This window comes from Dreissena polymorpha, chromosome 7, assembly GCF_020536995.1.
Source record: "Dreissena polymorpha isolate Duluth1 chromosome 7, UMN_Dpol_1.0, whole genome shotgun sequence".
NCBI lineage: Eukaryota > Metazoa > Mollusca > Bivalvia > Myida > Dreissenidae > Dreissena > Dreissena polymorpha.
This window is the reverse complement of record NC_068361.1, coordinates 38807079-38824202: the sequence shown is the minus strand read 5'-3', so window position 1 is coordinate 38824202 and position 17124 is coordinate 38807079. Positions and strand designations below refer to the sequence as shown.

Sequence of the window (17124 nt, the reverse complement as noted above, 5' to 3'; positions counted from 1 at the left end):
AAATTGTTATTAATTAAAAAATCTCTCAAACCATACAGTGCCAAAACACCCTTTTTGGGGAAGGGGTCTCAGCCTTTTTAAGGGGAAAAATAGCGCGATTTTTTCTTATTTGAGGAAAATAAGAAATTTGTATTTCATTTGGAAATATGTTGATTTCTTTAAAAAATCTTGTGATGCTCTTAGTATTCTAAGCGTTGGAAACTTTAAGTTTCTAAGTATAGTGAGCCCAGTTATGCAACATTTTTGTTGGTTTTTGTATTTACTTCCGTCACCTTGGTCGTAAAGCGTCTGTATGAAACATGTATGTCTTAAAATTAAAGCAAGCTGTAAAATTAAGAGCAAACCAAACGCATGAAAATAGACATCATAAACGCACTAAAAGGAATAACTTACGCGGTATTTCTTAGTTGATACAATAATATTCCAAAAATATATAAATATTTTAAGTAGTAATAGCCTTTTGATGTAATCTATTTATAGCTTTTGAATTCGGCTTGTTCCATCATTTGCCGATTGGTCACAAATGACAAAATTACGTCATGCTTCGCGAGGTAAGCACAACTAATTCGATCAATACGCATACCCCTCTTGGAGAATAATACGGGAGGTAATGAGAGGCATATTCAACCAATACAAATACCACCCCCTAGAAGACTTTTTACGGCTCTGGGTTTTTCCAGCCTAATAGAAGGCTCGACTAGTAAACAATTTTTATACAAAGTTTAGATATTATTTTTGGTGGGGGATTTTCCAGTATTGGGGAAAATGTTGGTCAAATTAGGGGGAAAAAGTGGTTACTTTGGTTTGGGAAGCAGCCGATATTCGGCTTCTTCAAAGAAGGTTTTTTTTGCCCTGCCATAGGGTTAAATATTTGTTGTGTAACATCTCATGGTGGTACTCTTTCAAGTGTAATGAAATCAATCTCCTGGGATCAAAATTTGCACTGCCCTAGGGATTTCTTGTTTTTGTATAAATGTGTAGAGTGAAATCTTTAAAAATGTCTCTTAAACTTCAAGGCTCAGAGGTTTAGTATTTGGTATATAACATTGTGTGGTGGTTCCCTAGTAAGTTTGTTCAAATCAAGCCTCCAGGTTCAACTGGCCGCGCCCCAAGAGTCACACGATTATTTGTAGACTTTAAAAATAAATAATTTTTATGTCCCCCACTATAGTAGTGGGGGACATATTGTTTTTGCCCTGTCTGTTGGTTGGTCTGTTGTTTAGTTGGTTTGCGCCAACTTTAACATTTTGCAATAACTTTTGCTATTTTGAATATAGCAACTTGATATTTGGCATGCATGTGTATCTAATGGAGCTGCACATTTTGAGTGGTGAAAGGTCAAGGTCAAGGTCATCCTTCAAGGTCAGAGGTCAAATATATGTGGCCAAAATCGCTCATTTTATGAATACTTTTGCAATATTGAAGATAGCAACTTGATATTTGGCATGCATGTGTATCTCATGGAGCTGCACATTTTGAGTGGTGAAAGGTCAAGGTCATCTTTCAAGGTCAGAGGTCAAATATATATGGCCCAAATCGCTTATTTTATGAATACTTTTGCAATATTGAAGATAGCAACTTGATATTTGGCATGCATGTGTATCTCATGGAGCTGCACATTTTGAGTGGTGAAAGGTCAAGGTCATCCTTCAAGGTCAGAGGTCAAATTTATGTGGCCCAAATCGCTTTTTTATGAATACTTTTGCAATATTGAAGATAGCAACTTGATATTTGGCATGCATGTGTATCTCATGGAGCTGCACATTTTGAGTGGTGAAAGGTCAAGGTCATCCTTTAAGGTCAAATATATGGGTCAAAATTGCCCATGTAATGTCACTTCTGCAATATTGAAGCTAGCAATTTTATATTTGAAATGCGTGTGTATCTCAAGGAGCTGCACATTTTGAGTGGTGAAAGGTCAAGGTCATCCTTCAAGGTCAAACGTCATATAGGGGGACATTGTGTTTCACAAACACATCTTGTGCTATATTGAAGATAGCAACTTGATATTTGGCATGCATGTGTATCTCATGAAGCTGCACATTTTGAGTAGTGAAAGGTCAAAGTCAAGGTCATCCTTCAAGGTCAGAGGTCAAATATATGTGGCCAAAATCGCTCATTTTATGAATTATTTTGCAATATTGAAGACAGCAACTTCATATTTGGCATGCATGTGTATCTCATGGAGCTGCACATTTTGAGTGGTGAAAGGTCAAGGTCATCCTTTAAGGTCAGAGGTCAAATATATGTGGCCCAAATCGCTTATTTTATGAATACTTTTGCAATATTGAAGATAGCAACTTGATATTTGGCATGCATGTGTATCTCATGGAGCTGCACATTTTGAGTGGTGAAAGGTCAAGGTCATCCGTCGAGGTCAGAGGTCAAATATATGTGGCCCAAATCGCTTATTTTATGAATACTTTTGCAATATTGAAGATAGCAACTTGATATTTGGAATGCATGTGTATCTCATGGAGCTGCACATTTTGAGTGGTGAAAGGTCAAGGTCATTCTTCAAGGTCAAATATATGGGTCAAAATTGCTCATGTAATGTCACTTCTGCAATATTGAAGGTAGCAATTTTATATTTCAAATGCGTGTGTATCTCAATGAGCTGCACATTTTGAGTGGTGAAGGGTCAAGGTCAAGGCCATCCTTCAAGGTCAAACGTCATATAGGGGGACATTGTGTTTCACAAACACATCTTGTTAAATAATGTATTTATACTACATATTTTGTGTGCATTTTAATTCCGAATAGTTTGACAGTTGTTTTGATATGATAATTTTTCATATTTTGTGTGTGCATTGACTTCTATATTTTAACTGTGAGAAAGATTAAGTGTCAGATGTTTGGTAATTAAAATGAAGATCAATGTTGAATGTCTAGTAGATATTCTCATACTCATTTACTTCCTTACAACTGACTTTGATATATGATAACAATTCAACATATTGTATTCAATTATGCAAAAACTATTTCATAAACACTCAATATATTGAATAAATACAGTTGTTTTCGGTATCTAAAGCTGTTCTTGCAAAAACCAGTTGTAACTTGTCATCCCGTAAAACATCTAAAGATGCTGAGATGCTCATCTCGTGATCTCAAAGCTTGACTACAATTTGTGAAAAAAAAGTATTCCTATCTTCTTTTGCTGATTATGCTAATTTTAAAATTTCTGTCCTCATATCACTTTTATCCAAAATACACCTTTGTCACAATGGGAAACAAATGTCTATTTAAAAAAAACATAAACAAACACAAAAACCCTACTTAAAACACATGTATTTATATGTCTGCCAAAACAACCAACCCTTTCTTTTGACAAAACAACATTAACAAGCCTTGCATATCTTGACCTCTACATAGGTAAGCGACCGAGGGCCACCATGACCCTCTTGTATACAAAATTTAGAAAAGTACCAACATACCTTAGTCATTTAAACCACACTGCCAACTGCTTTGATATTTGGTATAAGACATCAGATAGTGGTACTATACAAAGATCTTTTAAATCATGCTCCTGGGGTCAATACACTATTTTTATGCGAATTTGCAACACTATTTTTCATTTTTGTCATATCAATCAGTATATTATGGGTCACATTTAAGTAATGTCCATATAGCCAGATTAAATTTTTATATCATAGACACTGAATAAACAAGATTTATTTACAACTCTTTTGAAAGGTAGACATTGATGCATAAACAACTGTTATTTTAACTTTAAAAAATCATATGATCTGTGTTACAGGAATTAATCTGGAAAAATACTGGAAGCCATATCTTCAAAAAGCCACTATCCTGAATTTGTTTAGTCAACTGATAAGTGGATTGAAATATCTCCATGGAAATGGCTACCGACATCTGGATATAAAACGTAAGTGGTTTGTGTTGCTGTCCTATTTTTAAATTCTGGTTAAATAAATTATTGGGCATATTGTGGGAAAACCTGTGGCGGGCAGGCCATTGGGCTTTTTGGCGGGTAATGCCTGGAGGAACTACATATGCTCAATAACTAAAACTGTTTAAATCCGATCATTATGAAACTTGGTAATGATGTTTATGGGCATAATATATTTGCCAAAGTAGATAACCAACCAGATCACATCAAGCACATTTCAATTTATTATGACCATTTAACTATAAAAAAAATGGCCAAACTCACATTGAAACTTCATAGTAATGTTTGAGTGCATATAATCTCTACTAAGTTTGATAACAAGCCAAATTGCATGAAGCACTTCACAATGATAGCCCTTTAAATATCCCAATATTCAAATTGTCTGTTTCTTGTAGGTGGTTTTCAGTCAATAACTTCAGTTTATATAAAACAATCTTACTGCCACTTTCAATTTAGCAAGTTTAAATGGAGATCTTGCGTGGGATTGTATATGGGTCAAGATCACTGTTACTAGAAATAAATCAATAAGTTCCTCACAATTCTAGATTGGAAGAAGGCTATGCACACGGAAATAGTGTTTATTTAGCAGACATGCATAATTTAGCTTGTAATTGCATTTGGTGCTAGCCAGGTTAAGTCAAGATCACTGTTAAAAATGAGAAAACAGTTTGGGCCAGATAACTTGAGTTTTAATGGAGGTATTGCTATGATATTGTGTAGTTGCTATAGACTAACATTTGGATTGCATTTTAAGCTACTTGGATAAAGGTCAATCTCTATGTTGCTTAAAATAGAAAAACATGGTTTCTGCTCAAATACTTGAGTTTGGATGGAGGTATTATTCTGAAAGTTTGTGTGTAGTTACCTGCTTACATGCAGACCTAACATGATATTGCACATTATTTTAATTTTATTAGATTAATATGCTGAACATTGAAGAACTGGTTTTTATAAAATTTAAATGATTTTTGTATTGATTATTATGCCCCCCTTCGAAGAAGAGGGGGTATATTGCTTTGCTCATGTCGGTCCGTCCACCAGGTGGTTGTCATACGATAACTCAAGAACGCTTGGGCCTAGGATCATGAAACTTCATAGGTACATTGATCATGACTCGCAGATGACCCCTATTGATTTTGAGGTCACTAGGTCAAAGGTCAAGGTCACGGTGACTCGAAATAGAAAAATGGTTTTTTGAATGATAATTTAAGAATGCATACGCGGCCAACAGGGCACACTCTGAAAAATGTTACTGAAGCAACTGGTCTGTAATCCTAAATCTATAATTATCAGTCCAATGAAACATCATCCTTTTAGTAAAATACAGTGGATCAGTAAAAATATTATCAGAATATGAGATTTTTTGTATATTTTGCATATTAAATATTACTACTACTACTACTACTACTACTACTACTACTACTTCTACTACTACTACTACTATTTCTTCTGCTACCACCACCACCACCTACTACTACTACTACTCTACTACTACTACTACTACTACTACTACTACTACTACTACTACTACTACTACTACTACTACTACTACTACTACTACTACTATTTCTTCTTCTTCTGCCACCACCACCACCACCACCACCACCACCACCACCACCACCACCACCACCACCACCACCACGTATTCACACAATGGCTGCTACTACAACTTATAGCCCATATAGGGGGGCATGCATGTTTTACAAACAGCCCTTGTTTACTATAGCCATCAATTTGGTTTGCATATCAATATAACCCAAAACTTGAAATGGGCATATTTGATGACAAGTTGGCACTCTAGTTTAAATTAAGTTATTATGTATGTACAACATTGTAAAATGCCATTAACAAAATACAGCATTTATAAATGATACAAATTCTTGCCCCTAGTTCTTCTTAATGTTTATGATATTTTAACTGAGTTATTTACATTGTCTTTTTTTGAGGCCATTTGCAGATTTCTCAATAAAGCTGTCACAATGGTTTAGTCTATGTGTGTATGTGTGTGCATGAAAACAGAATGCATGTGTTAGTCACAAGTGCAACGTTTGCCCATCTGAGCTTGTCCAGAATAAAAATCATCACCCATCTTGCAATTTTAAATAAATTGCCACAAATGTGCTCCACAAGGAGATGGCGAGTGGGGTGTAACACATGTCTCCCAGATCAAGGTCACATTTTCATGTCAAACATCATATTTGAGCATGCTAAAATTTGTCCTGACTGTAATATGATCATTCATCACAAAATTTCAAAATTACTCACAATGAGTGTGTCGCCTGTAAGACCTATATCCCTGGCACAAAGGTCAAGGTCACACGTAGAGGGCATTGGGCGAGTAAAAACTGTACCTACATAATTCATCGTGCAATTTTTACAAAAAATGACTTACCAAGCGTGCTTACCATTATAGAAGGCAGCAGTTGTAAGACCAGGGCCCGGTTGCTCAAAACTTTAACGGCCAGTTAAGGTAACAGTCTGTTAACTTCAGAACCAAATAAAATTAATTTTAAAAGCAATGCTATTATCAAACATTTTCAAATTATTCGAGCAAGCAAATATGTTTACAATTAACATAATATATTTAAGGGTTAACAGTTAAGTCACATAAATAACTTGATCCAAAAATTAACGCCTGTAAATTGCTTAACTGGCCGTTAAAGTTTTGAGCAACCGGGCCCTGTTTTCCCACCCTCAAAGGTCAAGTTCACATGAAGAGGCCAAAGGTCAAAGTTGGACAGTATTCTGTTTGTCCAGACTGCAAATTCATTATTGATTATGCAATTGTAAATAACTTGCCAGATATGTTGACATTGTAAAGACAGCATGTCATCTGTAAGGCCTTTGGTACCTCAAAAATCAAGGTCACACTTTGATGTCAAAAGTCAAATTTTAGCATAATACAGCTTTTCCAAACTGCAACTTATTCATCATGTAATTGAAACCCCTCATGGATGTTCACCATGTGGAGATAGAAATTCACCTGTAAGACCTGTCTCCCATGGTTTCGTTTTCCAGGCATCTTATTGTCAAGTTATTTTGAACAAAAGCAGTAGTGTGAGTATGACTGTTGTCTGTCAGATACCAGGCAGTAATAAAATATATTTTTTCTGCTCCATAACTTAGATTATTTAACCTAAATGTTGCAGCAGAATGCACAAATTAACATGTGTAAAAGTGGTATATGTGAGGACATAATTTTTTTCTAACATTCATCGCATGCCTAGTATATTCTGTCAATAATAATTATTTAGGGGAGATATTGTATAAAATCTTATTGTTAATAACTGTTAAACTATGTTTCACTGAAAGAAACAATGTTCATGTTTTGGGCCAGTAATTACTTGGCACAAGCACCCATTATCAATGAATATTGATGATAGTTATCACAGTTGTTCGCATATTTTTCCTATATTTTTTAGTAGTCAAATGCATATTTTGTAAAAAACAACAACATTGAGAAATGCAGTAAATTTTCTGATTTACAGCCATTTCATAAATGTTAGCTATCATTAACATTGATAACTTATTTCGGAATTTGTTTTCTTCATATAAGTGGATTTGGGTCATTGATAAAACACAAAATTGTAAACGTAGCTTATGAACTTTTGTAGCTGGCAACTTGTGTGTGAGTACTGGTACAGATGGTAGCGTTTTACTCAAGATCATTGATTTTGGGTCGGCCAAAATGAAATTGGAAGCAAACGACTTCAAAGGCATGACAAGATTATACCTAGCGCCTGAAATTCGGAGATATTTTGTTGAAATGTGAGTAATTAAATAAGTATCTTTTAAGTCCCTGTCTGCCAAAAATAATTTAATGCTTGCTAAATGGCAACAATTGTTACAAGAATGATATTTATTAGTCCCCTACCTGTGAAACCGGAGAGGGACTTATGGTTTGCGCTCTGTCTGTCAGTCCGTCACAGTTTTCTGGATCCTGCAATAACTTTAAAAGTTCTTCATATTTTTTCATGAAACTTGAAACATGGACAGATGGCAATATGGTGATTATGCACGTCATTTCATTTTGTTCCTACGTCAAGAATTCTGATTGCTATGGCAACAAATATATATACACAAAATCTAAAAATGGTGGAGTTTCACCGGTAGGGACTTTTATTGCTTGGCGATGGTCTTGTTTCAAAATGAGCTATTTGTATAACTTGCCGCAGTTTTGTGTTTCAAGATTTTGAGATAAAAATGTAGAGAAAATATAAATATATAATCATAGTCATATTATGTTTGAAAACATTGTTGCAACAATTCAATTTAAATAAGATATTTCCAATATTGACAAAATGCCACAACATGTGCATAATTTTTGTCCCCTACCGGTGAAACCGGAGGGGACTTATGGTTTGCGCTCTGTCAGTCTGTCTGTCAGACAGTCACACTTTTCTGGATTCTGCGATAACTTTAAAAGTTCTTCATATTTATTCATGAAACTTGAAGCATGAATAGATGGCAATATGGAGATTATGCACGTCATTTCATTTTAATCCTACGTCAAGAACTCTGGTTGCTATGGCGACAAATATATATAAAAAACAACAACTGACAATGGTGGAGTTTTACAGGTAGGGGACCGTATTGCTTGGCAATCTCTTGTTAATAACAGACACACCTAGATTATTCAAAATGATGTTCAATTTGGTATTCATAAGGTCCAGGAAGAACGAAAAGATTTCTGAATTAGCCGACATGTTCTCAGCTGGACTTGTGTTGATGTATATGCTTACTGGAAAGCATGTCCTAAAAGAAGATGGAATGTATGGATGGCAAATGCAGCTAAGTGGAAAGGTAATTTACAGTCTTATTATACAGGATAAAGACCAGTTGACGAGTGACGTCACGCTCACCTGCAAATATTAGACTCCGCCCAATGGTTGGCAAAAAGAGGTGAAATTCATATAAGCGCATATAGAGAAGGTTGAAATAATCATCGTTTTTATTGATAATCATGCACTATATCAAATATAATTTTACTAACTATGTCTGAATAAAACATAAGCTTGCAAGGAAATGCATTTTTGGAATAAAATATTGTTGTTATTATTATGCCCCCCTTCGAAGAAGAGGGGGTATATTGCTTTGCACATGTCGGTCTGTCGGTCGGTCGGTCGGTCCGTCTACCAGGTGGTTTCCGGATGATAACTCAAAAACGCTTGGGCCTAGGATCAAGAAACTTCATAGGTACATTGATCATGACTCGCAGATGACCCCTATTGATTTTGAGGTCACTAGGTCAAAGGTCAAGGTCATGGTGACCCGAAATAGTAAAATGGTTTTTGGATGATAACTCAAGAATGCATACGCGGCCAACAGGGCGAACTCTGAACAATATAACTGAAGCAACTGGTCTGTAATCCTAAATCTATAATTATCAGTCCAATGAAACATCATCATTTAAGTTAAATAAAGTGGATCAGTAAAAATATTATCAGAAAATGAGATATTTTGTATATTTTGTATATTAAATATTGTGTTAATGTTTAATTTTGTTGATTAATATAAATATAAGCAGGACAGGGGAGGTAATACACTATTATATCTTTCTTATATACAGGGGAAACAAATGCAATAAGTCTAAATTTCATGTTTAATAAATAGAGGATATTTGTTCATGTTAGTGTGAGATCATTTGTTATTTTTTATGATCACATTTTATTATTATATTGAGAAAACAACACTTACCTGAATACCACAATGGATTCCAACAAAAACAATACCCCACGCCCCTACCAGAATCTCTTCCCCCCCCCCCAACCTCACCCCCCTTTTTTAAACATCATCTAATAAATTACCCCACCCCACATTATAACCCCCTCTCACCCACCACCCTCCTACCCCCCAACCCCCCCCCCATTTTTTTTTTTAAAACATTACTAAATTACCACTTCCCACATAATACCCCACTCTCACTCCCCCCTACCCCCCGAACTTCACACACCCCCCCCAATTTTTTTTTTAAAACATCTAATAAATTACCACAACCCCACATTATACCCTCCTCTCATGCCCCACCCCCTTACCCCCCCCACCCCCCCAAATTTTATTTTTATTTTATTTTAAACATTAATAAATTACAAAACCCCACATTATACCCCCCTCTCACCCCCACCCCCCCCCCCTACACCCCCCACCCCCAAATTTTTTTTTCTAAACATGTAATAAATTGCCACACCCCACATTGCACCCCCCTCTCACCCCCATCCCCTTAACCCCCCCCCACCCCCCCCTAAAATTTTTTACCCCCCTCTCACCCCCACCCCCTCTACACCCCCCACCCCCCAAATTTTTTATCTCCCGCCAGAGACGGAGGGATATTGTTTTGGCGTTGTCCGTCCGTCCATCCGGCTGTCCGTCCGGCACTTTTGTGTCCGGAGCCATATCTTGGAAGTGCTTTGGCGGATTTCATTGAAACTTCGTATGAGTATATATATGCATAAGAGGATGATGCACGCCAAATGGCATTGTACACCATCTGTTAAAAACAGAGTTATGGCCCTTTGTATCTTGAAAAAATGCTTTTTACTATAGGCACTTTTGTGTCCGGAGCCATATCTTGGAAGTGCTTTGGCGGATTTCATTGAAACTTGGTATGAGTATATATATGCATAAGAGGATGATTACTTCTAAATGGCATTGTACACCATCTGTTAAAAAAAGAGTTATGGCCCTTTGTATCTTGAAAAAATGCTTTTTACTATAGGCACTTTTGTGTCCAGAGCCATATCTTGGAAGTGCTTTGGAGGATTTCATTGAAACTTGGTATGAGTATATATATGCATAAGAGGATGATGCATGCCAAATGTTATTGTATACCATCTGTTAAAAAAAGAGTTATGGCCCTTTGTATCTTGAAAAAATGCTTTTTACTATAGAAACTTTTGTGTCCGGAGCCATATCTTGGAAGTGCTTTGGTGGATTTAATTGAAACTTGGTATGAGTAAATATCCCCTGCCAGAGGCGGAGGGATATTGTTTTGGCGCTGTCCGTCCATCCGTCACTTTTGTGTTCGGAGCCATATCTTGGAAGTGCTTTGGCATATTTCATTGAAACTTCGTATGAGTATATATAAGCATAAGAGGATGATTCACGCCAAATGGCATTGTACACCATCTGTTAAAACCAGAGTTATGGCCCTTTGTATCTTGAAAAAATGCTTTTTACTATAGGCACTTTTGTGTCCGGAGCAATATCTTTTTTAACATAACAGATGTTGTGTTCACTCTGCAACACTCTGAAAATTGAGTGTATATAAACATTGAATGTTTTTGTGGAAAACGCACGACTTATTAATTCACCTAAATAAATTTTGAAGGCTCAAGAACCGTCCTCTGTCTTAGTTTTGAGTTATTGTCCTCCGTCCGTCCATCTGTCAGTATGTTCATCCGTCCGATTTGCACCCATCCTCAAACAAAGCATATGTTGCGGGGGATATCAAATCTACAAATTTGCTTGTTTTTTCTCAACATCTATTAAATTACCACACCCCACATTATACCCCCCTCTCACCCCCCCCCCCCACCCCCCCAAATTTTTTATTTTTTGAAACATCTAATAAATTACCACACCCCACATTATACCCCCCTCTCACTCCCCCCTACCCCCAACCCCCCCCCCCCCCATCCCCCCAAAAAAAAAGGATTTTTTTTAAATATCTAATAACTTACCACACCCCACATTATACCCCCCTCTCACCCCCACCCCCCCTACCCCCCCCCCCACCCACCCCCCAATTTTTTTTTTAAAACATCTTATAAATTACCACACCCCACATTATACCCCCCTCTCACCCCCACCCCCCTACAACCCCCTATCAATTTTTTATATTTTTTATTTAAACATCTAATAAATTACCACACCCCACATTATACTCCCCTCTTACTCCCCTCAACCCCCCCCCCCAATTTTTTTTTTAAAACATCTAATAAATAACCACACCCCACATTATACCCCCCTCTCAACCCCCTACCCCCCCCCCCCCCCCCCCCCAAAAAAAAAAAACTTTTTTTTTTCCTTTTTTTATTTTTGAAAGATCGTCTAATAAATTATTTAATATGAACAAGTTCCCCATGATGGCTTATGTTATACTGTCAAGCACTCAAATAGTCGAGCGCGCTGTCCTCTGACAGCTCTTGTTTGTTTTTGCTATAAACGAACTCGGGAGTGGACCACAATATATGAGCACGGTATGTGGTTACCATAAAAATCTCTACTTGGCACATCTTCGCGACCATTTTTTAAATAAAAAATTCTCAGATATTGAAATTTTTTCAGAATAAATCAAATTTAATGAACGAACACAAATAAGGATGTAAACAAACAGCAAATAGATCGACTTTATGTACGCAACATATAGCATGGACTCTAGATGAGAATATACGCTCCGTGCATATAGTAACTGGTTTGAACATTTATGCCTGTAAAAACTTACCTTGTTACACATTAAATAAATTTTCTTGATAAATGTAATTCTTTTTATTTAATTATTCACACCAATTTCGACACTCTATGTTTCAGCGTTTTTAACCCGGTGTTTTATTGCACCTTTGTTCATCATAAACCGATTTTTTTTTTATCTCGTTATGATCGGATACTGTCCAAATAATTACAAAGAACACATGGTGTCATAAATCCAGGGACCTATTCTTGGGTCCCTGCATAAACCACATGTGGCATACAAGTGTCTGGTCATTAAACAAAATTTATGATACCTCCATGTCATCTCTTGGCATATTGAGCGATCATCTAAGCAAAATTGTAAAGCCAAAATACGAAACAGTTGCTTTTATAAATATTTAAACATATTTAAAAAAAATGAAGATATTTGTCCGAAATAGATTAACAGGAACTAGTGTATATATATACTAGCCAGTTTAATCATAATAATACAATGTTTAATAACTATAAATTAAAAATATTGTGCAATTTCACTGCTACACAATTAATGTTTTTAACAAGTACCAGCAAATGTCGGCTATTAAGATACGTGTTAAGATTGTATGTTACTGTAGTGTACGAAACGACATCATGAAAACAAGCAAACAACAAAAGGGTAAAAAATACTTGTGTAAAATAAATTAATATATAGATTTATTTATCATAAAATGCTAGATTGTTATCACTCCTTATCACCAGTAAAGAGAGTGCACGCAAAGACAGTTCAATTTGCATAATATGCAGTTCTTGTATTTCATATGTATGCTAAACTTTATGATATTGTCATTCGATGGAAACGAAACGATAATTCATTCAATGGAAAATAAAATTACTACAATGTTTAAAATTTGTAATGTATTCCGCTTTTAGGGCTTCGTTTTATAATTGATTAAATGCACCTCTTACACTTTCGTTAGCTTATGAACAATAACAATATCTACATCACTTATAATTATTATCAAATTAATGTATGTGTTATTATCTTTGAAATATAATTTATCAAAATCTTCGATCACACAGAATACGCAAGTATAATTGTTGTTTTGTTTTGTGGGATTTCCAGTTTTTAGTTAATAACTAATTCGTATTTTCATACAGAGGAAATTATATTTATGAATATACATTTATTGGTACTAAATGTTATATATTTGCACTATTATTTAAGAGTTTTAATGTTTATTTAGGATTTTTGTAGCGTATTATTGACTAAACACGTTACTGTAACCAGTGTTTTTTGCCAACCAGTCAGTGCGCATGAGCAGAAAATCCCGAATGTAAACAATAACATTCAACTGGTCTATAACTTAATTTTCAGATCTGAATTTTAATCTTTATCTGAAACTTAAGATTTATGAAAAAAGTCATTTTCTTATGAAGTAAATGGGTTTACTTCGATTATTAATCCAATTATTCATGACATACTTCTCACATGTTTGTCATCATTGATGTTGGCATCAACGCCATGCTCATGTAAACATTTGTATGTAACATCTCCATATCACTGTTTTTTTATTAAAACTTTAAACATGTGGTAAGGATAGTTGGGTTATGTCAATGACAAAGTTCAACAATTCTGAACAGCAGAATTATGCCCCAAAGAGACCAGGGCTGAAAGGCAATTCAGCAGAATTATTACTCTTTGAACCAAAGAAATGAGGTAATTGGTTACGTGAAACAATTCCATATTACTATATTTAATCCATATATTCACTTACATGTTGTTCTTACTAAGAGGGCTTTAGTGAAACCTAATGAGCGCTTTTCAAGTCACAATTTAGTTCAATGTCCATGATATTCATATCTCAGCTGAGTTCCAAAATGGTTTCGGTATTGAAAAACATGGTGGCTCAAATACTGTTTCTATTGCTAAAGTTAGATATTGTGAACACTCTAGAAACCACATGTTTAGTCCAATATTCATGAAACATTGTCGGATAATTTGTTAAAATGATATCTTGGCTGTGTTAAAATATTGTTAAAATCCATTAAATCAAAGTACTTACAGTACTGGTGTGACGATGCTTTTGAAGAGGATGGATATATAAGCATCCATTTAAGTTAATCTTCATCACCACAATTGTGTAATTTTTAACCAGGTTTTCCGAAGAAAAAAAACTGGTTATTAGATTGGCGAATGCGGGCGGGCTGGCGGGCGGGCGGAACAAGCTTGTCCGGGCCATAACTATGTCGTTCATTGCCAGATTTTAAAATCATTTGGCACATTTGTTCACCATCAATTGACGGTGTGTCGCGCGAAATAATTACGTCGATATCTCCAAGGTCAAGGTCACACTTTGAGTTCAAAGGTCAAAAATGGCCATAAATGAGCTTGTCCTGGCCATAACTATGTCATTCATTGTGAGATTTTAAAATCATTTGGCACATTTGTTCACCATCATGGGACGGTGTGTCCCACGAAAGAATCACGTCAATATCTCCAATGTCAAGGTCGCCATGACTAAAAATAGATTTTTTTTAAAAACAAACTTACAAAGGGGGTTAATTTTGTTTGTTCATTTCAAAAGTTCAGTTTGAGTTTTCTCCCTTTATCAGATTTTTTTTCACAATGAAAACCTGGTTTTGTGACAATTTTGTCCCTTGTTATTGCTTGTCATTTATCCGCAAGTCAATAGTTTAATGGTTGTGGTGCAATAGTTTTCGTTTTTGAACACTGAACTCTCCTTCAATGAGATTTATTTACCTGAAAGTTGCATATTTGAACCTACAATTATTCTTTTGGGAGTAATGGTCTAGACAACCAATGGATAAAACATCAACAATATGCTAACCCATAATTTTTCTAGGAACATAATAATTCAGGATGCGACGCTAAGAGAATTCCTGTGCTAGCCCCGAATAACAGTATGTTGGGGTATAATAATAGTCAATTTTGTTTTTCTTCTCAAAACATTGTCATAGATTATAAGCTGAGGAATATATCATCCAACACTACTACTTTTAGAAAGCCATTTTTTTCATTTATTTTTATTGATAAACAAGGTTTTGTAACAAACTATACTATACATAGATGGCTTTAACAGCCCAATGTGGCTCACCTGAAACTAATTGTTTCCTGATGATGTTAACTAATTTTTCATGAAGATCTGGAAAAAAAAATGGCATTGTGAGTATGAACAAACTATTTGCTTCGATCCGATCTTGTTGAGCCTTGTTACAGAGTTCCTACTTTTATTTATTTGAACATTCTGATGAACTGTCATGAAGATCAGGCAAAAAAAGAAGTGTTAACATAGATTTTTAATAATTTTAGTTATTGATCAAATGCTTGGCAGCATATGACCCACTTTGGAACGTGACCTGTTTATCACTGAAACTAGACCTTGTGACCTAGATTTTGAATATGCCACTTTCAAGCTTGACTTTGAAATCATTAAAAATAATGTTCTAACCAATTTACAAGTAGAGCAGAGAATGTGACCACTAAAGTTTTAACAGACCTTTTCTTATATTTGACCTAGTGCCCTAATTTTCGACAGAATATGAAACCCAAAATTACATCAAGGTGACTAAGTTTCATAAGAATCTGGCAAAGAGGTGACACCCGAATGTAAATATTGTAAAATTATATCATCTTATGTGTTCACAATAAACTTTGGATAAAATACAACAGACAAAGAGTGATAACAAAAGCTCACCTCGTCACGTCGTGACAAGTGAGCAAAATAAACAAAACTATGACATCATAAAATTGCTCAGTAACTTCCAATAACAATAAAATGTTACTTTTGAAACAAATACAATACTTTCCCTTTCTTACTACAGGCTGTTCTAAAACAAGAAAGCCCTGTATCGCTCACCCAAAACTCCTTCTAGAGTGTCAAAAACTTGTGTAACAGTATGATTTGACTAAGTTGTAACCTAGCTTTAGCCTGCACATGACCATCTTCCAAACTCAGCTTTTGATTTGATTAAGATGGACATTGTAACCAATTTTCATGAAAATAAGGAAGATAATGTGACCTGTAGAAAGCTAAAAAAAATTTTCTATAATTTGACCTAATGACCTAGTTGTTGACAAACTACCAACTTTCAAACTTAACCTTTATTTCATCAAGATAACATTCTGTCCAATTTTCATGAAGATCTGGAAGAAAATGTGACCTCTGGAGTGTTCACCAACCTTTTCTGTGATTTGGTCTGTTTGGACTACATATGACCTACTTTCAAACTTAACCTAGAATTGACCGAGATGAACATTTACCAACATAAGACAAACAAGAGCACCGCATAACGGGTGCAACGCTCAGCTGCGAAAGCTTGTCAGATTATTTTTTTTAGAGGTCCTAGTGACCTTGACCTTTACCCTAATGACCCAACAAGAAATGTGTTCGTCAGAAACACAATGCCCCCTACTGCGCAGCTTTGAAATAAAATTTCTATTTATCATTTGGCAGGTATAGAAATCATCTTCCTTTAAAGCTTATTACTTCCCTTGGATTTTGTCCAATCCAACCATGGGGAGGGGGGGGGGGGGGTCTGTAGACAGTCAAAAATGACCAAGTCAGACATCACTGACAACCAAGGCCTGTGGTTTATCAAATAGCTCATAGCCAGAGTTCATCATGTATCTATGGACATAAGTCCACTGGTATTTAATGAAAACTAGCATTCACAAATTATACCTCAGGTCGGACCTCAAAGAGGTCAGTAGGACCTGTAAATAAACTCTGATACACACACACAAATTAGAACAGGTAAGAAATGATAATAATATTATTTAAAAAAAATCACAAATCAATCATTTG

At 35.5% G+C, this 17124-nt stretch overlaps 1 protein-coding gene across 3 annotated transcripts in view; it reads left to right on the top strand.

Annotated features, from left to right (window-relative positions):
* Positions 1–17124, top strand: part of LOC127840149 (serine/threonine-protein kinase PLK4-like) — a 79103-nt gene that overhangs the window by 46315 nt on the left and 15664 nt on the right. For all 3 annotated transcript variants that reach the window (XM_052368629.1, XM_052368630.1, XM_052368628.1), the window contains exons 10-12: positions 3761–3886; positions 7525–7678; positions 8578–8713. In XM_052368629.1, coding sequence (XP_052224589.1) covers positions 3761–3886; positions 7525–7678; positions 8578–8713 — 416 coding nt within the window. The remainder of the gene's footprint in view (positions 1–3760; positions 3887–7524; positions 7679–8577; positions 8714–17124) is intronic.